The sequence below is a fragment of the Carassius carassius genome, chromosome 29 (assembly GCF_963082965.1).
Source record: "Carassius carassius chromosome 29, fCarCar2.1, whole genome shotgun sequence".
Classification (NCBI taxonomy): Eukaryota; Metazoa; Chordata; class Actinopteri; order Cypriniformes; family Cyprinidae; genus Carassius; species Carassius carassius.
This window is the reverse complement of record NC_081783.1, coordinates 15,775,955-15,800,842: the sequence shown is the minus strand read 5'-3', so window position 1 is coordinate 15,800,842 and position 24,888 is coordinate 15,775,955. Positions and strand designations below refer to the sequence as shown.

The 24,888-nt window shown below is 36.2% G+C and overlaps 1 protein-coding gene across 2 annotated transcripts; it reads right to left on the bottom strand.

The window, feature by feature from the left end:
* Positions 1–284: 284 nt before the first annotated feature.
* Positions 285–13,577, bottom strand: LOC132109731 (annexin A6-like). Of its 2 annotated transcripts, none has more exons than XM_059516042.1 (25): positions 13,431–13,577; positions 12,219–12,270; positions 10,031–10,115; positions 9,834–9,928; positions 9,631–9,744; positions 8,377–8,467; positions 8,209–8,288; positions 8,064–8,120; positions 7,594–7,687; positions 7,169–7,264; positions 7,024–7,082; positions 6,819–6,941; positions 6,473–6,531; positions 5,428–5,506; positions 5,004–5,085; positions 4,820–4,914; positions 4,591–4,704; positions 4,141–4,231; positions 3,876–3,955; positions 3,724–3,777; positions 3,532–3,625; positions 3,348–3,443; positions 2,360–2,418; positions 1,584–1,706; positions 285–658 (listed from the first exon to the last, which is right to left on the bottom strand). In XM_059516042.1, exons 2-25 carry the CDS (start codon positions 12,225–12,227, stop codon positions 599–601), a joined length of 1,989 nt encoding a protein of 662 aa, XP_059372025.1. In that variant the 5' UTR covers positions 12,228–12,270; positions 13,431–13,577; the 3' UTR covers positions 285–598. The 2 variants fall into 2 exon arrangements, with proteins under 2 accessions (XP_059372025.1, XP_059372024.1); XM_059516041.1 differs by having other exon boundaries at positions 1,569–1,706; positions 13,431–13,576.
* Between the last annotated feature and the right edge of the window lie 11,311 nt (positions 13,578–24,888).

Genomic DNA, 24,888 nt, shown 5'->3' with positions numbered 1-24,888 from the left:
CAAAATATGCATGGCAAAATATTAATGTGGATTCCTACTGAAATGCCCATTAAAGCTTGCGTACATGACCACACTTGAAGTCAGTCATTTTATTTGTTTAAATTTTTATGAAAATAGTCAAAGTACACACATCTTGGCCAGGTGCAGGATAAAAAAATCAACTTTTTTTAAATAAAGGGAGAATAACAAGTGTGCAGATCTTTTGTATTATCTGCAATTTTGGTAATGTGTTAAATGTGTAAAACACAACAACAATGGTGTCCATCTCACAATAAAAACTCAAACACGATCACGTCTTTTATTTCTGGTGTAATCAATTTAAACAGGATGTTGGTTAACAAATAAAGCACTAGTAGTACGGTAACACTATAAAAAGTGCTTTTAACTATAAAAAAAAAAAATTTGTTTCACACACGATTTTTAGAAAATGGGACAAGGTATGGCTTCTGCACAGGTCATTAGCTTTGGCATAGACATGGCAGCAGAGGGCACAAAGTTGTATGTTACTAGAAACTCACAAACAATGAATGGGAACGGAGTGCACTGGTTACTTGGCATGAATATCCTGTGTGACACATCCCAGACGACGGACAATGTTCTAATCCTCACCTCCACAGAGAATCAAAAGGGTTTTACGAAAGTCTCCTGATGTGTCACCCTGAGAAAATAATATGATTTGGTCAGAAGAAACATTTTGAAATAAAGCATACAAAAACACACCTAATAATTTGGGAGTGTATATCATATCAGTGAAAGTTTTGTGTTGCATGATGATATTAAGCCATTATGAAATTCACTGCATTACGTAATTACAGAGCATTTCATATAAACTACGAGCAGTGAGATCAACAGATCACTTTCCTTCCTTAATAGTCTAAAGTGCATTTCCATGGAAATAATGTTTGCAAATTAAAATGTTATGAAACCATGCAATTCTACAAAACATTAAATCTAATTAAGGAAATATTTTGACACACACCTTAAAAGCACAGACAGAAAGACTTGTTCTCAGCATGCTTTATCTGCAAGCATCTAAAAATAAATCATGCTGTTATTTTAGATTTTTAATATATATATATATATATATATATATATATATATATATATATATATATATAATTTGAATTTAAATTAAGCATTAGTTTGTGTCTGTTGGTTCATTTGCATACTTTCCCAAATAATAGCATGATAAGCCCAAAAAACAAGACATAAAATGTATAATTTAGTGTTGTTATTGATCTCTAAAGGGAGTTTTGCCTACAGAGCCAGAATAGACCTGTTATTGAACACTTCCTGTCTCCATTCACTCCACCAATCAGATTCAGCAAACTGAGAGGAAGTCAAGCATGCAGGGGGAATTCCTAAACAGCTGAGTCGAGCGAGTACACCGCAGGAACCTGTCAAACACTCTGTTCCCCTCGACTTAACCAAAAGAGGATGTGCAACGCCTACAGTAAGACAAAACACAATATCTACACAACTCTCTTTTAAATTCACTAACGTCTGATCGCACCAGTAACACATGCACAAATGCATGCAGTATGTAAGAGAAGGAGCACACAACTTACAACAAGTGTCTCTACCTGGATGAATTCATGTAAAGAGGTGTCATGGGTCTCCTTGAACTCTTTGCGGATGTTGAAGAGGTCAATCTCGGAGCGGGACACCATGATACGGATCAGAGCCCTGTTGTCTGTTCCCAGGCCCTGCAGGGAAAGTCACAGTGCTTAGGAAACTCTGGCCTGACCGCTGATCTGTGTGATGGTTATGAAGTAAAGCATCAGCAATTGTGCAGATGCTCATCACAGGGCCTGTGACTCATAATCAAGCCTGAGAACCATCCCTGGCACAGATACTCTCTCATCAGATGAGCTCTACATGACTGTTGCTTTACACAAGTGTGTTTAGCTCATAAGAACTTAGACCATAAAACATGTTTCATTTTATAGTGAGCGACTTACTCAGTAAAGCATGTTTTTAATCAGTGTCTGTAATGGTTTTACTCAGAGACTTAACTGAGTCCTCAGTTCTGTTTTATTTCAGCATTAACTTGTGAAATAGTAAGAGTGGGAGTAGTAAGAGCTATGAAATGATATTATAAAAAATGTCTTCAAAACTCCAGACTACTGGAGCGTGATTACTGTTGTGTGAGAACAAGTATCTCCATTTGCTCCCACTTTCACTGGGAGCACTGAAACACTTTAGATATTAAAGAGACCCGAGTTAGTAGTTTTTTTCCTGTGCTATAGTCACTTTGAGTTGACTGATGTCATGTTCTTGGGCTACATCAGCTGTTTGAGTTTGTTCCTCATGCTTAGAGACAGATGTTGAGGGAAGTGTATTACATAATGCACTTTACCTTCATGGCTTTGTACAATCGGTCAGCAAAGTAAGATGGCTGATTCTTCACACTCCGCACTGGAAAACATACACATGTAACTGCTATTTTTTAGATGACTGGAGTCATATGATTTTGTGAATGTAAAACATGTGATCATGAATGTCACTGCTTGCTGATGTAATTGTTAAAGGAGTCGAATCATACACCCCTTATAATATTAGAAAACAGAGTCATAAATTAATAATGTGTAAGACTTTAAGACGTCCTTTTCGCATGTATACAATGTCTGCAGCTTTGTTCTAAACCTTAATCAGTTTAGACACCATATTGAATTTAATGCGCATGAAAACAAGACAGTAAAGGACATACTTTCAACCTTTACATTGGAACACTGTATAAAGGTCCTAGACCATGTCATTTTCACAATTCACAACTTTCAAAACTATTTTATGGTGTCTTTGTCTACTGAAAGTTTTTCAGAAAGATGTTTCATCATCTGAACAATCGCTATTTTCTTAAACAACAGTACAGTCCATTAAATGCACTGTACTTCTGTCACTCACAGCTCAAATTAAATATGGTGCTACCCTGACTAAGTGTTTTTATTGTAAACTAAAACTATAAAAATTGTTTTGTTAATCGAAATAAAGCTAAACCATATATATATAAACTACTAAAACTACAACTGAAATAAAAATAAATTAAAGCTAAATAGATCTATAAAAAAATGATAGAAGCACATAACAAAATTTACTCAAATTAAACCAAAATTTAAATATGAACACATACTATAATTGTATATATGGTTTGATTTAATAATATAATTTTATATTTAATTTAATTTAACTGTCTCGTCATTAAATCACAACCAATTAATTTTGATAGTATGCTCAAATTCATTTCTGGTTTCATGATATGACCCCTGTATTAGTAAATCTAAGTAATTTGTCATAAAATAAAAAAGTATTTTCCTGATGCTTGGTCACTGTCCTGACAGAAATCTTACCGATAGCAAACATGGCATTTTTAACATCTCCTGACATCTCCTTCTTTATGATCTGTTCGATATCTTTGTTGCTGCACCTCACAAATTCCTGGAACACTGGAGGGGATATAGCAAATGTTGGCTGCAGCGTCCATGAAGACATGTATTAGCATGTGTACCAGAAGCAAACATGAGTTTACATTACCTCTCCTCAGGTGAGGAAAACTCCTTGTGCACAGAATACTCATGAACTTGTCCTCCATGTCACCGGACTCTGCATTGCATGCATCTGCCAATTCCTAAAATTTGACAAAAAATGTAATCTTATGATAATCCTCTGGCATTACCTTTATACATGGTTAACAAAAGACAGCTGTGGGCTTTTTTGAGCACTTACCTGGGCATCTTCTACGGCCCTGGCCATGTCTGCTGGGTCCTCCTCACGGGCTCCCTGACAAACACCATCAGATTGAAGTAAAATATGAGTTCATAAAGCACAAAGTATGAACTGTGAGTCAGTATTTGGATGCAAGAACTGTGTAGATGTACCTGTGCCAAAGATATCAGAATCCGTTTGAAATGCCCAGATGTATCTGATGCGAGAGCGTCCTCCAAACTTGTTTTATAGGCTATACAGAAGAAAGGTAATGTATATGGGTAGACATAAAGTGATGGACAGTTTGTCCATAAATAAATAACTGTTGAAACTGTATTAAATAACCAATTACAAAGACTTTTGATCTTTTTAGCCTAGATCAATGGCGCCGCCTGCTGGACAATGTATTATTACATCTACAGCAAGGTTTTTAGTTACCATTCTCATAGGCAGAACACATCTCCTGAATCTCCTGATTGTTCCTAGTGACCAGGATCTCAATCAGTGCATGTTCATCGGTCCCTGCACCCTAATAAAAAATGTAAAATACATCTATTTAAGCATAAACTTGCATCTATTTAAGCATAAACAAAGTATTTAATACCAAATTGCTTTAAATGATTATATTTAAACATATACACATATCACTAAAATACTGCTTTTGACATCATTTTTACTAACCCAGTGAAGCTCAACATGAAAGCAACACTGGCAAACAAACAGATCACCTCTGCTCTCATTTGGAAAGGTCACTGACCCCCAGTGAACAAATGTACACAGAGGTTAAAAAGCAAAAGCATCTGCCTAAATGACGAAACAGCTATTTCAATTAATCAAATAAGATTTTTGTTTGGTTCCATCATGCCGTTACAATTTTATTCTCTGTACCTCCATGGCTTTCTTCATCATCTTAGCATCAAACTCTGCTGGAGTCATCATGAGACCCAGGATGAGTCTTTCCAGGTTTTTGGACAGTTCTGATTTTAGGTCAGCCATGAGATCCTGATGGAAAGCAACTGCATAAATCAGTTAAACACCAAATGCATGCACATTTACAGTAACCACAGTAATATACTCTGTTCAATTGGGAATAAAACTAGACAGGGCAGTGTCCTACCCGTCCCAAAAGAGATTTAAAAGTCTGTCTGATCTCCTGTCTCTGTGCATTGCTCCTGTGAGCCACAATGTCAATAATTGTATCTTCATCAGTTCCTGAAAAAGAACAGGAAATCATATATTATATTTCGCCATTTTTGGGCTAATTCATGCTATTAACCATAACATACTGTGTTTTCACGTACCAAATCCCTTCATTGCTTTTCTCAGAGCTTGAGCATCACCCTCAGGGTCAAAATTTTGATATGGTCGCACAGTTCCTCTCAACTAGTGATGCATAAGTATGACAAAATGATACACATTAAAAAGACATACACCCATTGATAACATTGATCTATCAGTGCATATTTGTTAACTGATTAACAGCAACATCACAGCAGCAGCATAAGCACACATACGGACACACTGAGATCTTTGGGATTGGTGTGACACTGAAATGGAAAAGTGTCACAAGAACTGCAGCAAATCAAGACTCTGATTAGCAAATTGAGTGGCATTCGGATGCTATCTGTGCACAGACAAAAGCTCTGCTGTACATCAACTCTAGCCTGGCCGGCGCAAAGGGTAATGTAATGCATGCTGCTGAGAGAAAACGTGGGGGTCTCCAACCTGGACTTTGGTCATGGCACTGATTTCCCACATCTTGTAGGCAATCTGTGCAGCCTCTGGGAAAAACTCCCCTGCAATACTGAAAAACAAACAGCTCTTTAGCCTTTTGTGCTGACAGAATAACAATGTGTAGATTGAGGGATTGACAAAAACAAAATAGCTTCAATTCTTGATCTCTGGCCCTGGCTCAATGAAATCTGCAAGAACATCCAAATAATATAATACAGTGTGTACTGTAAATATGGAGGTATTTTATATAAATACACTACTATTCAAAGGCTTGGGGACAGTAAAGATTTTAATTTAGCAACAATGCCTAAAATTTATTATTATAAAAAAACAAATACAAAAGATTACAAAAGATTTCTATTTCAAATTATTGCTATTAATCAAAGAATCCTGAAAAAAAAATGTATCATGACTTTCACAAAAATATTAAGCAGCACAACTGTTTTTAACATTGATGATAATAAGAAATGTTTCTTGAGTACCAAATAAACATAGCAGAATCATTTCTAATCATATGACATTGTAGACTGGAGTATTGGCTGCTGAAAATTTAGCTTTATGTCTATTCATTCAAACAGAAAATCAAATTGTAGTAATATCTCACAATATTACTGTTTTACTGGGTTTTTCATCAAATAAATGTAGCCTTGGTGAGCATAAGACTAACATAAAAAAAAACATAAAAAATACTTACTGCCTTCAGACTTTTAAACAGTGCAATGCATTAAAAGTACACTTATAGAAATTATAGATAGAAAATCATTTCTTACTTCTATATATCTAAAACTGTGGATAACATAAATGTTGTCCTGTTTTATGATGGACAAATGTCTCCCTCTACTGATTATTAATAGTTACAGCAAATAGCAAAACTGATCAAGCGAAGTTTGTGATTTCTGCACCACTGGAATCATTAAATGTAGTTTAAAAAATAATGACTTAAGTTTTTGAGAAGAATCGGCCTTTGAATGACTCACTTAAAGTTATCTCTGCATATAAATCTAGGATTTTTAACATGCCCCTTAAAAAAGCTTACTCATCATCTCCTCCACACAGTTTCAGCAGGGTGCGCTTGTAATCCCCGGATGTGTCATCCTGTTGGGTTAACGCATGGCAAAATGTATTATTTACTATTTTATTTACAGACACACACAACATGCACCCTGTGCTTACCTTTAAAATATGAGCCATCAATGTACGACATGAATAAACCATATTTCCTAAGTAACTACACAACAAATGACAAACGCAATATAAGGCCAAGGAGAAAACTTTACTGTATTGGAAATGATTTCAAATAATAATAAATGTAACACAGATGAATGTACTGAGAGAATGCAGAAATGTCCATATTCTAATGTGTTTGTGTACAGTATATGCACCTGAATCATGTTGTACAGAGATTTCTCATAGCGCAGTCTGAAGCACTCTCTGATGTCCAGCATGTCAATCTCAGAGCGGCAGACCATGATGCGGATCAGAGTGTTATCAGCCGTGCCCAGACCCTGCAGACAGATGGGAAAAATGACAATGCATTGATATAAGCATATATACTCCATTACAATTCATTCTAACAGGTAACACTACCTTCATGGATTTGTAAAGGCGTCTGGCAAAGAACATGGGCTTACTCCTGATGCACTGAACTATGGGAGATAAACAAAAAAAGCAGATCTTAGAGAAAATGCAGAAGTGAGCTTTCAGGTATTGGTTGCATGGTCCCAAAGCTTACCGACAGCCAACATCAGTGTTTCAAAGTCTCCGGAGAGCTCACTCTTAATACTGTCCTCAATGGACTTCTCAGCAATTTTCTGGTATTCATCAAATACTGAAAAACACAGGTTTTTATTTGCTGTTACGTCATACACAATTTATCCATGTTACACTGGTTAATCCGAATAATGCAATGAATCTCAACCATTAATAATCTAAATTCATTAACAATCATAAAATTGCACAGTGATGCATCTTGCATAATCATTTAGATCACTGCACAGTGGTTTTGTGTCAGGGTATTAAAAGCAGCAACCTGATGGTCAAATCTAATCGGCAGTGCGGTGAGGAGTGCTACACACACAGAAGAGAGATTGTGTAGTGGAGGAGGGGTTTTAGTCAGCAGAAATCTCTGTGTCCAGTGTGTGGCTGCGGATCTCATACCCAACTGCAAATGGGTCACACTTCGGTTTCCCAGCAGCATGATGAATTTGGCCTCGTCTGTGCCCCACTGTGCCTCTCCTGCGTCATACAGGTCCTACACAGTGAGATAACACACAATCATTCTTTTAGGATGCAAGTCAGGAGGTCAAACACACACTTGCTAAGTTGCATGGTAGGGTATTCTAGTACGCTACGAAGTTTTCCTGTTGCCTTTATACACTAAAGAGCCAAATAAATATGTAAATAAGCATAGAATATACAGTTACATTTTATTTTCTTTATGTGGGAAGAAAGAGAGCGCAGAGTTATACTATCATCGTAAATAACATTTGACCACAGAAGGTCACAATCAACCAATCAGAATCAATGTAATACTGATTTGTGCATAGTATCATTTTCCAGTGGTCTGTTTGAAACAGATTGTAATTTATAGCTAGTTCTAAGTCTAATATTCTAATATTCGCACTCACTTGAGCATCTTGCTCCACGAGGTCTTCACTTACAACATCATCTTCCTCTCTGGTCCCCTGAGAAACAAAACACAATTAAATTACACAGCTTCTGGATTTCCAAAAAACAACAACATAAAATCTACATATACAAGATTGGACTCACCTGAAGCAAAACAACCAGCATCTTCTTAAAATGTCCAGATGTGTCCCCTATAACATCCTCTTCAAGGTCTCTGCCATATGCTGTAAATACAATCATAGAGTCAGGCTTTGCCTCAGTTCAGAAGAATCTCTTCTTATCTTGTGTAAAAAAAAAAAAAAAAAAATTCACCATCTTTGTATGCTGCCACCAGATTTTGCATCTGCTCATTGGTTCTTGAAGCGAGAATTTCAATCAAGCACTTTTCATCTGTTCCTGCTCCCTTTAAAGCAGAGCAAGACGGTCAATTACTGAGCAACAAATTGCATATTTTGTCTCTTTAATCTATATTTGTCTATTTGTAAAAGATAATGTATAGCCAACTAGTATAATTATTATAATATAATTATTATTAGAGAAATTATAGTATTGTATATATATTGAAATGAATAAATATTTAAGTATTGAAATTGAACATGTGTTCAAATGTGAGAATATTATTGTGTCATATAGGATAGTGTAGCAAACTTTTTTTTTTTCAAACCATGCAGTCTTTTGTTGTAACAAGGCATTTGCAGAAAGCAGTTCAAATCTGCGATTAACAGCAGTTTAGGTTTAAACTCCCCATTAAGAGTTGAAACGAAGCAGGTTCTTTATCTCTGATATATACATATTACATTTATAAATCTAGTTATTTTCCAAAGGATTAGTCAGACATTTCTTTTATGTTTTCTACTACTGAAGCCTTTTAGATTTTTCATGAAATGGTTAACACTCAAAAAAGAAATGAACTGGCCTAACTATTGCCATCTGATTAGTTAAGGAAAATTACTTACCGAATCCTGATGATAGCAATAGCAAAATAGATTCACAAAACAAAACATGCAGTAAATAACAGAGAATATAGCTGATGTTGTAATTGGTCTATTAATGAATGATGCTTAGAGATAAAGTCACTATTCTGTTTAGCTGATTGACAGATATAGTAAAGACCACACATCCTATAGCCATTTTGTTATTATATTGTCAGAAAATCATCCCCTTGGAATTATACGGTTCTATCTGAATTCCTAGTAGTTTTGAGGTATTGACCTTCAAAGTTTTTTGCATTCCATTCGACTGTGTAGATAGAACCTTATTGTTTGTTTTTTTTAAATAAAAAGTTTCAAAATGTACACAACATTAATAAATCTATCACATAATTTAAGTAAGTTGTCACAGAATAAGAATAGGTGAATAACTCAATTTTGACTAAAATGTCAGATAGAACCTTATAATTTCAAAAGGACGAAATATTAAGGATAGAATCAAATAATACAGCATAACACATCTATCTAAATACAAGCCATGCATTTTAATAGTTCCTGTTAGTGCAATCCCATCAGCCAGACATAGCACATTTAACTGAATGTCTCAAATTCTCAAAGCATCAAGATTCTTACATACCTTAATGGCATCCTTGATTTCTTTGGCATCATGATAGGCTGGAGGTCTCATCAAACCCACAATCAGACGTTCAAACTTCCCTGTCAGCTCGTATTTCAGATCATCAATTAAATCCTACAAAATAACATACTTTTGATAAAGCGCATTTTGTACTATAAGTCAATTATCCATTTACTGAATGCTTGCTGCAGATTTTTTAGTACCTTCCCAAACTGTGATTTGTAGGCAGCACGTATCTCCTGCCTCTGAGCATTGCTTCGTGATACAATCAGGTCTAAGATGGTCTCCTTGTCACTTCCTGTGACACAAAAGAGAATACTTTTAAGTGATCATATGGACATATCCCAGCAGCCACTGGCTTTATATTCAACATCTGTAGATGAGGAGTCCTGACACTCACCAAAGCCTTTCATGGCATTATACAGGGCCTCTGCATCACTTCCTGCATCAAAGTCAGGGTGATCTGCAATTGTACCTCTGAATTCCTATAACAAAGATTAGAAATGTCTTTGTTTTTATTGAACAGTGAATTCCAAGAGTTGTTGCAAAATTAATCTGGTCAAACCCAATAAATAATAAGCATTAAAAATGTTTTCTTTCCATATTACAAGATCAAATTACAAAACTGCAAAAAATATTACGACTTATTCTCAGGGAAAATAACTTGAATTAAATGCTCTTCCCCAAATATTTGTTTCTGTCTTCAAGCATACATTTAGTGAGGTTTATGCTTAAACAAAAACATTTAGTATAAACGGTTATATTGCGAAATAATACACATTATACATTTACATTTTTCTATTTTAATTTGTTTACAATTGTAATATCCTTATAATGGCAAAGCTGTATTTTTAGCATCACTACTCCAGTCTTATGTGCCACATGATCCTTCAGAAATCATTCTGATACATAATTAGGTGCTCAACAAACATTTGTTCTTATTATTAATGTTAGAAACAGTTTAATGATTTTGTGGAAACTGTGCTATATGATTAATAGAATGTTCACATCTATTTGAAATAACTTTTGAACAGTACTGTATATAGAAATATATAATATATATATATATATATATATAAAACAATCAGGAATCATTATCTTCTAAAGTTAATTCATCTTGTTTTTAATGAAAACAAAACAAAATGCTGATGAAGACAATTATTTTTTTGCCGTGCATTTAGATGTCTTTTACAGTCTCTTTTTACAGTCTACAGTCTTTTTACAGGCATTATACTGAACTCAAGAATGTATTTTAAGTTGCTCCTGGGTGGGACAGGCTACATGTGTTTATATAATTCCAATATGTAATTTTACACCAACAATCAGACTCTCCCTCATCTGGCCTTTAGTCCAAACCCAGGCGGGACTATAGAGTGGACAGCTGACACCTGTCAGTGCAGCATTTGTATGTTATGGTCAGCAGCAAAAGTCAGTTTGTGTGTGACAAAGAGAGACAGAAAGCCTGTATGCGACTTAAATGTCTGTAACCTTAGACTTTCAACCCTACAGCATCTATAGAGGGATCGTTCTCCTTCAGAGAGCAGCAGACCTCACATCTGACAGGACATAAATGCTGCATGACTGTGCATTTTCTCTGCACTCACTGTCTCCCTACAATTATTCCCCATTATATTGGCCTTGCTGGTACGTTTCAGTAAGGCACAGAGCCAGGGTCCTCCCCATTATGCTTCTGTGCACATGCTCAAGGCCTGTCCAGCAGCTATCACTCAACACAGCAGCTGTAGGGTTCCACGTCTACAGCAACAGACCCCTAGCAACACAGACCTCGGCAAACAAACATCCGGCTAGGCACACTTCTACAATATAATGAGAAATGCTTTATGTCAATTAGTGTAGTGGCAAGCAGAGAAAACGGTGAAATATAACTTATGAACTTACAAAATATAACAATATAAAAGGACATTTTTTAAAGAAAATGTGATTGCTACACATCAGTGGCAAACTCCCCACCTTGTGGTAAGTGGAAACCATTGCTAAATGGTTCACCAGCATGGTCCCTCTTTAAAAAAATGTTTCCTTCTGTTTTATCATTCTGCATTTGTAAATTTTGAGCTTACAAAAGTAATAGTTCACCTCTCAATAAGCTGCATAATTTAAGGTATTATTCATGAGTGTAGCACAAGCAAGGTTTAATACTTAGGATAAGAGGTTTATTCAAATCCCTAATCCTAATAACAGCAAAAGCAATAGTGATGCTTAATTTTACAAACATCAATAATACATAATTAATTATTAGTGTGCTTTTTGCTACTACCTATTAAAAAAAAGGTAAGATATCAAGAATGATATAATAACTCAAAAATAAGACCACTGAGCCACCACATGTCTAGATGCCGCATTGTGGTGTTCGCAACAGATCTAATTTTTTAATGAGCAACTCATTGACCTCTGAGATTCCATAAAGAAAACTGTGATATCCTATACTCTCTGAACTACAATAGATGAAAAACGAGATTCGTGACCATGAGAAAGAAGGCAGAGGTCATCTCTTTGTGGCAATTTTTCTAACTACATGATCAAAATGCAAACGTTACATCAGCATATTGCAAGTAGAAGTTTTGGCTTACTTTGCCCATGTTTGATCAGTTACTGGTTGCCAGTGGAATGATAGTCTTGAACCTGGAGAGAGAATAAAGAAGAAACAAATTAATGTCAGTCTGTCCTTAGCTTGTGTATGATTAAAGACAAAATGTAATGTGCTTTTTAAAATAGCAGTTCATTACTTTCTAAATCGGAGTTATGTCTACTAAGTTACAATGTAAATATGTTATATATATTATCCATCCCCTATTCACAGTGTATATAAAAAAATTGCTTCTGAAGCAAATCAATTATGAATGTTTCCATAAGTTTAATGCTACAAGTATCCCAAACCGTTCAATCTTTATGACTTTTTTTTAAAACACATTTGATCTAAAAAATAATTTTCCCCTAATTCAAACCACTTCTACTTCCTATTGGTTTAAACACTGAAGGCAAAACCACATTTTCCACAGGATACTCTTGTCTTGGCTCCACCTCGGGAACTTATACTATGCTCTCTTTCACTACATCATAATCAGGCATATAAAGAACAGGGAACTCTCTGTGATGGAAGAACGTCCAGTCTGCAGTGGGCCAATGGAAATTTGATTCTCTATATAATGGCAAACTTGTGCAGAAATCATCTGGAAGATGCAAGCAGTTACTGTACCACAATTCATCGAATTTCTTGCTTCTTCTTGTATGTTGTGTAAGCATTATTGATTGTGCATTCTGACTCTGCAGACTTTTTAAAAACAAAACAAAACAAAGAAAAAAAAGAAAATGGAAGATCATAGGCAACTTTCTGTACTGTTTAAAATTGTAAATGTGTGTCAGTGCAGTCCAAAAATAGGTATGTCTCTCTGTGTGGTCAGAGTCAGGAATACATCTAAGGTCTGAGAAAGACATTCACAGCCCCACCCAAGCAGCAATACCACAAATTATAATGAATAAATAAAAAAAAATGAATGAATCTGATCTGGTATTGCATAAAAACGCGTTTACTACAATCATAATCTTAGGACCTTTGCAATATTATACGTGTTTATTTTATAAAACTGAGTGTCTATATAAAGTTTAGTAGGAAAAATTGATACTATTGGTAAGTGAACTCATCTGTGAACGCTAAAGTTGTTAAAGTTGCACCATTTGCCTATGAAACGCGCGTTTATATGCTACAGTATGTGACCCAATATTTGCTAATACATCCGTTAAGAATAGTTACAAATAATAACAACAGAAAAGCAGCATTTTACCTTAATCTCAGGGAGTCTCGAGCTCCGGTTGACGGTGGTCCGTTGTCTCTCGTCAGCGGTCTCGCGGAGAAACGTGTGTGCACGGATCAGCTGTTCCTCTCTGACGCAATGTATGCTGCGCAAACCGCACACACTGTTCAGCTCAGGATAAGCAGCTATGATGTAATGTCCACGGCGTGTCGTGATAGCCACTGCTCACAAATGACGTAGGGATTACTGTCAGTGAAAACATGCGTTGATTTAAAACAGTATTATCTGCATATTTAGCTAATATGGGAATCATGTGAAGTCTTGAGTCAAGATGACAATTTGAGAAACAAATGCACAGTAGGCTATTTGTGAGGTTAAACATCTACTCAGCAAAGTTTTACACAAATAAATTTAATAAATATATTTTCTTAAATAACTTTGACTGACATGGGAATTAAACATCGTTATTCTACACGAAATGAATTTCTGTAGCTATGGCAGCCACCATGTTGACATCAAATGATCATCTGTGGTATGCATTTCTCATAGTTTTCCTTATATAAGCTTGTATTTTTGCCTCTTTATAAAAACAAACATAAAAGCACTTTGCTGGAACAGGAGTTATAAGTGTTGATATCCCAACTGTTACTTTTGGGACAAGTAGCCAGCTAAAAAGTAAACTAGTAGCCTACTTGCACCTTTAATATCTGAAACATTACGAAATAGACTCCTTTTTATATGATATTAAAAGTAGCTTATTTGAAGGAACTAAGGGAAGCATTTTCAAGTAAATTGTGGCTGATACAACCTTATATATATATATATAGGTTGTAAAGTGCCTTCCTCAAGAACAATGTGCTTTTAACGTATCATTCTTTATATTAAGTGTCATTAATATGTATGGTCTCTTCGAATAGCAAATATGTCTACATCTAAAAGTCAGGAAGTCGTGGGCTAGTGGTTAGAGAGTTTGACTCCTAACCCTAGGGTTGTGGGTTTGAATCTCGGGCCAGCAATGCCATGACTTAGGTGCTCTTGAGCAAAGCATTGAACCCCCAACTGCTCCCTGGGCGCTGCAGCATAAATGGCTGCCCACTGCTCCTGGTGTGTGTTCACTGCTGTGTGTGTATGCACTTTGGATGGGTTAAATGCAGAGCATGAATTCTGAGTATGGGTCACCATACTTGGCTCAATGTCACGTCATGTTATTTCATGGAATATGTATATATATATATATTATATGAAGTATAATAAAAATAATAAAAAATAAAATTCTGGAGAGACAAAATTAGATCATTTAACCTCAAACAGTTTTGACCGGCTGAATCTCACAAATTTTGATATTCTGATGAAATTATAATAATGGCACACACTGTATATAAAGCGCTGTTTTTCACGTAACTAATTTTTATTTTTATGAAATCATTTAAAAGCTGCATTTTGTATTTACTTGCATTATCTTTGTGTAATATTAACATTTGTTTGATGATCTGAATCATTTAAGTGTGACAAATATGCCAAAAAATTAATAAAGAAAAAACAGGCTTCATTAGCCATGAAGATAAAACAATAAAAGTAAAAGATCTTGAGGAAAGTTCTTGCTTGGAAATGCAGCCTAACCCATATTTGGCAGAGATATCTTTTAAACTGTTTATATGAACAGTTAATGAAGCACTCAGATGCAGTCTGAATTGCAGCTATGTACAAACTAAATCAAACACAAGTGTCTTCTGAATAAACTTAAGCAGAGAGTGTTTTCTGATCTGCTCTTAGTATCCAGTGGCTGATCGTGTCTGCCTGGGCGTGAGATTGTGACAGGGCTATTTCTATCCGAGCCTTTCTGTCATTCCATAAGAGGGTGAGGAATCCAAGATCAGAACAGCACAGAAGAGCAGAACGGAGAGAGAGGGGGCCGATACAGCCACCACTTATTTACAGTAAACTTTTCTTCCTAAATACAGTATCATCTTGTTACATGACAGTATTTTCCGAACACTTTTGTTACAGTTATTGGTAAAACATGCTTCAACTGCTGGAATCACATAAAGCATTAATAAATGCACTACAAATCATGAAGGTCGCCTGATTTCTTTGAAGTCGGTGAACAGGAAACCACAACAAAGCTGGGCTGCCATCGAGAGTACAGAAAGTGAACTTTTTGTTGAAATTGTTTAATAAAGAAGAATGTCCTATTTCTTTCTTGTATGAAACCATGTCCTGTTTTATTGCGCGAATATTTCCTGAGATATACAGTCATCATAACCTCACAGCAATGTTACAAATCTTTATTTGGTTTTCAACATGGCTGCAATTATAAGCACATTATGGGGCCGGTGAGTAATGTGGAAAGAAAGGCTACTTTGTTGCTAATGCATTGAGTGGGTGGGTCAAACAGTCCAATCTTGTATATATTGTTGTAAAAATCCCGGATATATTTAGATGGTTATTACAAAGATACAGACTGCAAACTTCTTTGGACAATTAAGGTAAAGAAACAAACATTCACTTACTAATTTGATGAGTTAAGAAATGTCTTTGCAAGCTCTTTAGTCATTATAGTCTAAATTATTTCTTTTTTGAAGGTTTCAAAGGAAAGAAACAAAGAAAAACATCTCAGGAGTTGTGAAAACATGAAGACATTGTAATAAGGTAAATGGGAGGATAAAAATGAATTGTCAAATAAATAACCAGCATGCAAAAGATTAAAAACTATTATTTTTCAAGCAGATTACTGAGCATAATCCAGATTAGTTGTCCAATGGCACAATAGCATCGAAATGATATTAAAAATCCCATTTGATATGATGATAAAATTATCAAACAAACGTCATTTTAGCTTAATGAAAATGCAGAAAAATTTCATTAGTTTAAAGAAATAGTTCTCACCCAAAAAACTACAATTTGCTTAAGATTTACTCACCCTTACACCACACAAGATGTAGATGAGTTTGTTTGCTCATAGGAACAGATTTGGAGAAATTGAGCATTGCATCACCAAATGGATCCTCTGCAGTGAATGGGTGCCATCAGAATGAGAGTCCAAACAACTGATAAAAACATAACAATAATCCACAAGTGTGTGTTTGTAAGAAACAAATCCAAACAAAAAACAACTCATCCACATCTTGGATGTCCTGTGGCTGAGTACATTTTCAGCAAAGGTTCATTTTTGGGTGAACAACTCATTTAAAAAAATTGGATATAGCATTAACCTCACACACAAGCTATATTCAAAGTAAACCTTTAAAATTTTACTCTCACTCGCCTATAACAGCCAATAATGCAGTCAATGCTGTCTTTCCTGAGGGCCCTGTGCCGCAGAAAGCCCCTGGAACCAGAGGAAGAGATGTCCACCTTTCGTCGCTGTCTTACAACATTAGATCTGGAGGCTTTGGGAGTGGGCAGCACCTTAGTTCACAATTGTTCACAACAGAATGTCATTTTTCATTGGTTTTATCAAATTGCAAATGCTTTAGTACATGTCTCAAGTGACTCTGTGCTTTTTTTCAAATGATTATGTACAAGTAGCTACAGTTAGCACAATGAGCCCACATTTAGCACATTTTCCAAATAAATAGATCTTGCTGATCTAAACTGATTAGTTGATTTTTCAGTGAAATGGTTACTCTCTCCAAAACATATCAGCATGGTTTCATTGTGTAAGTCATCATATGCACAATTGTCTGTTCAACTGTCAAAATTAGTCAAAGATATAATACCATGAAAGAATTTCTTGGAACATTTGATAAATTTATGACAGTACTTGACAATCAATCAGCTTGGAGGTGGAGGGTGTATGAGCATCAGGCTCAAGACCAGAGGGCCCTGCTGCATGCAATGGATGCTGCATGTGAGGACATCACAGGGGATCAATGTAGGGGATGGTTGAGACATTCACGCCGTTTCTTCCCTCGCTGCATCGCAAGAGAAAATATCCGTTGCGATGTGGATGAGAATTTATGGCCTAACAGAGAGCAGTGCGTCGATGGCCAGGAGGATGAGGATGGTGGCCAGGAAAGAGAGGGTGACAATGGCGACCACTGAAAATATTACTGTGCTATAGTTCTGAAACTTTATTTACAGTATGGTAGGCTAGAGTTTTTTTTGTTTTTTGTTTGTGTTTATAACTGTTCACATTTACAGAATCCTGTATATGTTTTCTTTTCACAGTATGTTCTCTAATGTTAACATTTCTTTGTATGAATAAAAATGTTTACAGTTTCCTTGAGTATGAGTGGTTTATTGGAGGCTGATTTTACTGTAAAATCTTTTAGTTTTATTCATAGTGGTATTCTGTTGCTAGACCTGTGCCTCAGTGACAAAACGTCTAAGCATTTTGACTTGCAGTGCTTAAACAATGCCAAAGGTATAATGCATTTTGGGGGCATTGACTATTTATATGAGAAGGATATTTAGTTTTTACACATGGATAAACTGTTTTGGGAGAGATATGAGCTTTTGCAGGGGATCCATGGTGTTGTGCTAAACCATCCAGGTTATTTTGACAAAAGCACTAAATGAATGCACATGTGCCAAGGCAATTGAGAAGGATCTGTGCTATTTTGACTGTACTGACCTTTTGTATGGGAAAGGAATCTGCTTTTGAAGCATGGAAGAAGAGTTTGGGGAAAGATATTTGATTTTGCTAGTGAGCTATAATGTTGAGCAGAACTGTAAGACTGTTTGGCCAAATGACCTTATGGTTTTGAGAATGTCATCTCGGTTTCAAGAAATGAGCCAAACCAATCGAGAAAAACTGTAAGTCATTGGTAAATGGAAATTTAAGGCCTATAAAAATACAAATACAGCATAATGATGATAGATAGATAGATAGATAGATAGATAGATAGATAGATAGATAGATAGATAGATAGATAGATAGATAGATAGATAGATAGATAGATAGACAAAAACTACACAAAATATATAAAAATGCTAATTCTGTATGTTCTATACCAAATATAGCATACTACTCTTTCTATTATGGCAAAAAATAGTAGGACTAGTATGTTAACGTGCTACTCCAAATTCAGTCACGTCTTCAGTTGGTTTCTAACACTGTTTTTTGTTGTTGTCGTTGTTGTTGTTGTTGTTTTGTTTGTTTTGTTTTTTAGAAACCTAACATCCACCATCAACATCACCACTCAGTATGGAGTAGGTGGCTTTTTTCCATTTGGATTTGAAGGAACACTTGCAGGGGCAGATACATGTACCTGTATGCATTTGTTGGCTTTGATTGCATTGATTTGATTGCATTGCATGAGATGTTGGCTTTGATTGCATTGTATGAGACTCATAATGCAGCGGCACGACTGGTCTTCAACAAGTCCAAAACAGCCCATGTTACACCTCTCTTTATCTCCTTGCACTTGCTACTGACTGCTGCTTGTGTCAAGTTCATGTCATTGATGCTTGCATATAGAACAGCCACAGGCTCAGCACCCGCCTACTTCCACTCACTAATACGAATCTACATCCCCTCCAGAAGTCTGAGATCTGCTAGTGAGCAATGCCTCGTGGTACCAGCAAAGAGAGGCTCAAAATCACTTTCCAGAACATTCTCGTTCATCATTCCTGGCTGGTGGAATGATCTTCCCACCCCTATCCGGAATGCTGAAACCCTGACAATTTTCAAGCGACAGCTGAAAACTCATCTCTTTCACCTACTTGGCTTCATCGTAAAAAAAAAAAAGGTCTTTCTCTTAATTTATTCCTTCTCTTTCTAGCTTGTACTTATTTTAACAATGTCTAAAACTTGGTATTACAAGCACTTCCTGTGTCTTTTTGCCTCTTTAAGAAGAATCACTTTACGTTTTCCCCAATTGTAGGTCTCTTTGGACAAAAGCATCTGCAAAATGACTAAATGTAAATATTAATGCATTGCAACTATAGGTAAATCTGAAAACATTAATAATGAGCCATTTTTTGTTTTCTCTTGTAGTCTTTTGTTCACTTTGGCGGCATTTATTTGTATTTCAAAATACAGTAAAAATAGTGATAATATGAAATATTAATAGAATTTAAAATAACCATTTTATATTTTCTATCTGAAATTATAATTTGTTCCTATAATTTCAAAGCTGAATTTTCAGCATCATTACTCCAGTCTTCAGTGTCACATGATTCTTCAGAAATCATTCTAATTTGCTGATTTGGTGCTCAAGAAATGTTTTTTTTCTCTTAAAAAAAATCTTCCTGATCCCAAATTTGTAAAAGTTAGTGCATGTTATCAACAGTAGTCATACGTTTAAACAGATTTTCTGGGCAAGGAGGTGAAGAATCCTCTGAAGTCTATACCTGTGGGTATAGTGGCATCTCTGCTCATCTGTTTCCTGGCATACTTTGGTGTTTCGGCTGCTCACATTTTGCTTATATCATATTACAGATTCGACATTCAGAGTCCTTTTCCTGTGGCCTTCACTTACACTGGCTGGGCTGCTGCAAAGTATGTTGTGGCAGTCGGGTCCCTGTGTTCTCTGTCAACAAGGTAAAGGAGTCACAAATTGAAATCTAAATCTCTGTTATTTATTGGAACAGTTACAGACATTTAATTTCATCTGCAGTCTCTTGAGTTCGACGTCCTGTTCACCATGGCCAGGGACAGACTTATGTTCAAATCACTGTATAAAGTCAGCTTCAGTCCAGTGGTGGCCATGCTTTCCTCTGGCACTGTTGTGGGTAAGTGTACTAAAAAAATAATAAAAAGATCTACAAATTGGATCAAATAATTTGGGCCTCTTTTCATTTGACACATATGACATACTAAGCCAAACCATATAGGGAGATTTTTCTCTCTTTAAGATGAATAGTAAATAGTCTGCAGCTTTTGAGCAAAATACAGAAGCCCTGGAAATCTTGTGCTCTGCTTTATCCCAGCAATAATGGCTCTTTTATTTGACCTGAAGGCATTGGTTGATATGATTTAGAGGGAAACCCTCTTCTACTCACTTGTGGCTATTTGTATTCTCATACTAAGGTTGTATTCACAGCTCCAAACTTCCCTTCTAATACCATGATTCAAATTTTTTAAGCTAATAGCAGTTTCTTTTAAGGTATCATATTTGTGGATCGATTTTACACAAAGTCTTCAGTAATTATAAATTGCCTTGTGACAAATGTTTTTCACAGAGCAGACCTTAGACTGATGCTTTTTTACAGCTTTTACAGTTTTTACAGCTAAATAAACACTGGCTGCTTTTTCAGGTAGATGGTCAGCTCTCCTCAGACTCTGATTGGTAGAATGAACACAAATGAATGATCCATTGAGTGTAAACAGAGGAATTTAGGGTTTCCATGCGACTCACATCTGACCTCTTACTCCTCCTCTCCTGTTACCTTTCTATTTTTCCCTTCTCTGCATGTATCCTTAAGGTATAACAGAGTAAACTGAAGTTTGTTTGTGGTTGATGTAAATATTCTCCACCATGAAGAGGAGGGTGGTACTTTTTTCTCTTCTTGTTTCTCTTTTTATCATTCAGTTCGGTGAATATCTTACCTCTTAAGAGGCCATATTGTACATCATGTACCGTATTTTTCGGACGATAAGTCGCACCTGAGTATAAGTCGCATCAGTCCAAAAATAGGTCATGACGAGAAAAAAACATATATAAGTCGCATTTATTTAGAACCAAGAGAAAACATTACCTTCTACAGCCGCGAGAGGGCGCTCTATGCTGCCCAGTGTATGCTACAAGGGCACTGAGCAGCATAGCGCGCCCTCTCGCGGCTGTAGACGGTAATATTTTCTCTTGGTTTATTTCTCTCGGTTCATGTCAAATTAATTTTGATAAGTCGCACCTGTCTATAAGTCGCAGGACCAGCCAAACTATGAAAAAAAGTGCGACTTATAGTCCGGAAAATACTGTATATGATTCTCAGTAATACAAAGTATGAAAAACAATATAACTGTACGAAGCAAGTATTAACATGATGCATGTAAAACGTTTACCCAAAGTTGCATATAAAATGCTTTTGTTTAGCATGAAACCCAAATTTATGGATTCAGTTTTCAGGGTCTTGATGAAAAATGCAAAAGTCATAAATGATAAAAGTGTCTGCTGAATGCATAAATGTAAAAATTACTGATTGTACTTAGACATTTTTATTTTTTAAAAGCATAATAAATATGAACAGAGTCTTTCAGAATGATTTTATATTGGTTAGTCACATGAACAACAGGAACCAAAAGGCTGAACCTGACCTGAAGAACAAAGATGAGAAGAGACCAAATTAGCAAATCCAAATCCAGACATACCTCACTCAGGTGGTAAACATGAAAAGGTTCCAGAAAGTGGGGGACACACGGACTGTCCATGTAGGCGATGCATTGGAGCTGAGATGTAAATGAAATTCTGTACAGTGGGCTGTTCCTGCATATCTGGAATAGGATGATGAAGGACTACTCGGTATGAGCTAATATACGTGTGATTAAATCTGTGATCGCATTAGATTGCATTCAGTAATCAGTTGTTTTTTCTCTGCATTTTCAGGACAGGTCAGCATGTACATTATGGTATACTGTTTTTGGTCAATTCAACAGTGGCAGATACAGGTTCACCTGCTATCCTGTGTACTGTGAGGATAAAGACTGCAGAAAGCAGTAAAGGCATCAAAGTCTTCATCTTTTTCTTTGGTAATATGAGAATATAATGTGCAAATTATAGTATTTTATAGGTAACAAAAATATGACGTAAATCTAAAATGAAATCTGTTAAAAGTTCTGCACTTTGGATGTGTCAACCCTAGCTGCCAAAAGAGATTGGCAGTCTGCAGATTTTGGACAGTCAGAGTTAACAGATTTCACAAAAAAAAAAAAAAAGGTTGCTAGTCCCATTGGATCAGAGGGTCACTGCAGTCACCCGGATCCAGTACGTATCCAGACCAGATGGTGGATCAGCACCTAAAAAGGACCTCTACATCCCTGAAAGACAGCGGAGACCAGGACAACTAGAGCCCCAGATACAGATCCCCTGTAAAGACCTTGTCTCAGAGGAGCACCAGGACAAGACCACAGAAAACAGATGATTCTTCTGCACAATCTGACTTTGCTGCAGTCTGGAATTGAACTACTGGTTTCGTCTGGTCAGAGGAGAACTGGCCCCCCAACTGAGCCTGGTTTCTCCCAAGGTTTTTTTCTCCATTCTGTCACCAATGGAGATTCGGTTCCTTGCCGCTGTCGCCTCTGGCTTGCTTAGTTGGGACACTTCATCTACAGCGATATCGTTGACTTGATTGCAAATAAATGCACAGACACTATTTAACTGAACAGAGATGACATCACTGAATCCAATGATGAACTGCCTTTAACTATCATTTTTGCATTATTGACACTGTTTTCCTAATGAATGTTGTTCAGTTGCTTTGATGCAATGTATTTTGTTTAAAGCGCTATATAAATAAAGGTGACATTGTTTAATACATTGCATTGAACTATGTTTTTCTTAGCAAAAGCTTTAAGACAATAATTTCAAAAATATATATCATAATGAAGTTATAATGAGGTAATGAAAATGTTTTTATGGTCTGACTGTATAATTTACATAATGCATAATATCACAATCTGAATTTCAATTTAAATGAGACCTATTATGCCTCTTTTTACATGTGTATCGCGCTGAAATCATGTGTTTTAAACCAAATCAGTTTAAACTTCTGAGCAAAAAACAGATCAGTTAGCGTGCTCTCCTCGAAGTGGGAGTACTATAACAATAATAATAATATTATATTATAATATTTTATAATAAGATATACGTCTCCTGTGATCCAGGCCTCCTCCGACACTGTGGCAGTGGGACAGGATTTCCAGGAGACATACACTGTGAGAGGAGAGCAGGACATGGTGGTGGATTTTACCGGGGAATATCCTGGACAAAAGTTTAGACTAGAGACAAGACACACAACTTATTAGAACATACATAAACAAAAATGACATTCAATCAAATGATATTTCTATTGTTTAAAAGACTTCTTTTTAATGATAATTTATGTTTTGTATTTTCAGATTGGGTACCCGCTGTACACCCAGACAGTGTGCAGACAGTGCAGGTGGATGGACAGAACTGACAGCAAACTCAGCCGATCCTGCTGGTGGACGAGGTCAGAGAGGTTGACCAGGAAACATACACCTGTACAGCTCAAAATTCAGATTAGAGTGTTCGAAGTCTGCATCAACCAATGTCAATGTGCAGTCATTTTGAACCAACACCAAGCCTAAGAAACCATCCAAAGTCCTTCAAAGAAATCCTGCAAAAACCTGAAAACCGGGAGCATGCCAGTCATGATATTCTCAGCTGAAACATACTATACTGAAATGCTGAAAAATAACCTGAAGGATCACCATAGAACACTGATTCTTCTTCTGAGTAGACACAAGTCAGGAGCAACAGAGCAAAGCAGAAACAGTGTTTAAATTACAGTATGTGCATTACTATTGTTCATTGACCCTATATGACAAGAAAGCAAAGAGGATTGTATAAATGCCATTTGAGCACAGAGAAATAAATATTATGACAATCAAACATGCAACTATAGAAATGCTGGTATAAATGGATTAAAAAAATGGAACGAGGGTTATTTATCCATCTTAGTCTCTGTAAAAACATTTTACTACTGGCTATTTACATATTTCTAATATTGTGCACTTTTGAAACCTGTATATTATACAAATAAAACACAGTATATTAATGACAGCTTCTGTTATCCTTGTTCTTTATCGCCATTTAAAGTACTACTGTTATAATGAGTAAAGTTATTGTTTGTGACGCCCACTGAATCCCAGAAATACCACAGCTTTAACGTTACCAGCAGAGGGCGACATATTTGCGCTATTGAAAACACAGGAAAGATGTGGAAAGAGCAAAAGCAATGTGTTCATATTACAACAACAACAACCACATTTATGAGTTAGGAATTGGTTTTTTTACGTAAGGATCATTGTGATTTCTTTCTCAGCTGTTGGGACTCTCATCCTGACAGCACCCATTCACCCCATGAACAAGTGATGTACCTGTAATTCCACATTTTTCCAAATCTGTTCCAATGAAAAAACTTACTCCTCTACATCCTGAATGACCTGATGGAGTACATTCTAAGCAAATTTAAATTTTTGTGTGAACTATTTCTATTTTTACAATTTTGCTACAGTGGGGCTCTATGGGTTAAAAGCTGATTTATTTTCACTTTTCACAATTTACTCTTGCTGAAATGAAACCATTCAGGATGTCTCTGCTCTATCCTCAAAGGACAGGAAATATTCGGTGTGCACTCAGGTGTGTGCCCAGAGGCTACAGTCATCAGAGAGAGAGAGGAGAGGAGCGGTAATGACAGGGTGCTGTCACTCGTACTCTGTTTAAGGAGGTCTGGGGGCCAGATACGACTCTCTGTCTAGTTATATGAATAATTATAACCACGGGATGTGTCAGAGCTTAGGATACACCTCTTTGATCATTGTGTTCTGTTCGTTCCCATCGGAAATGCATTATCTGTATAA

Bases quoted from the DNA above. Each gene is read 5' to 3' on its own strand.
- LOC132109731 (XM_059516041.1), bottom strand. The intron at 5,086-5,427 runs GTTGGAGACCCC...ATGCATCACTAG, and splicing joins GTGCCATGACCAAAGTCCAG to TTGAGAGGAACTGTGCGACC. The intron at 2,419-3,347 runs GTAAGATTTCTG...TATGTTTTCCAG, and splicing joins AAATGCCATGTTTGCTATCG to TGCGGAGTGTGAAGAATCAG.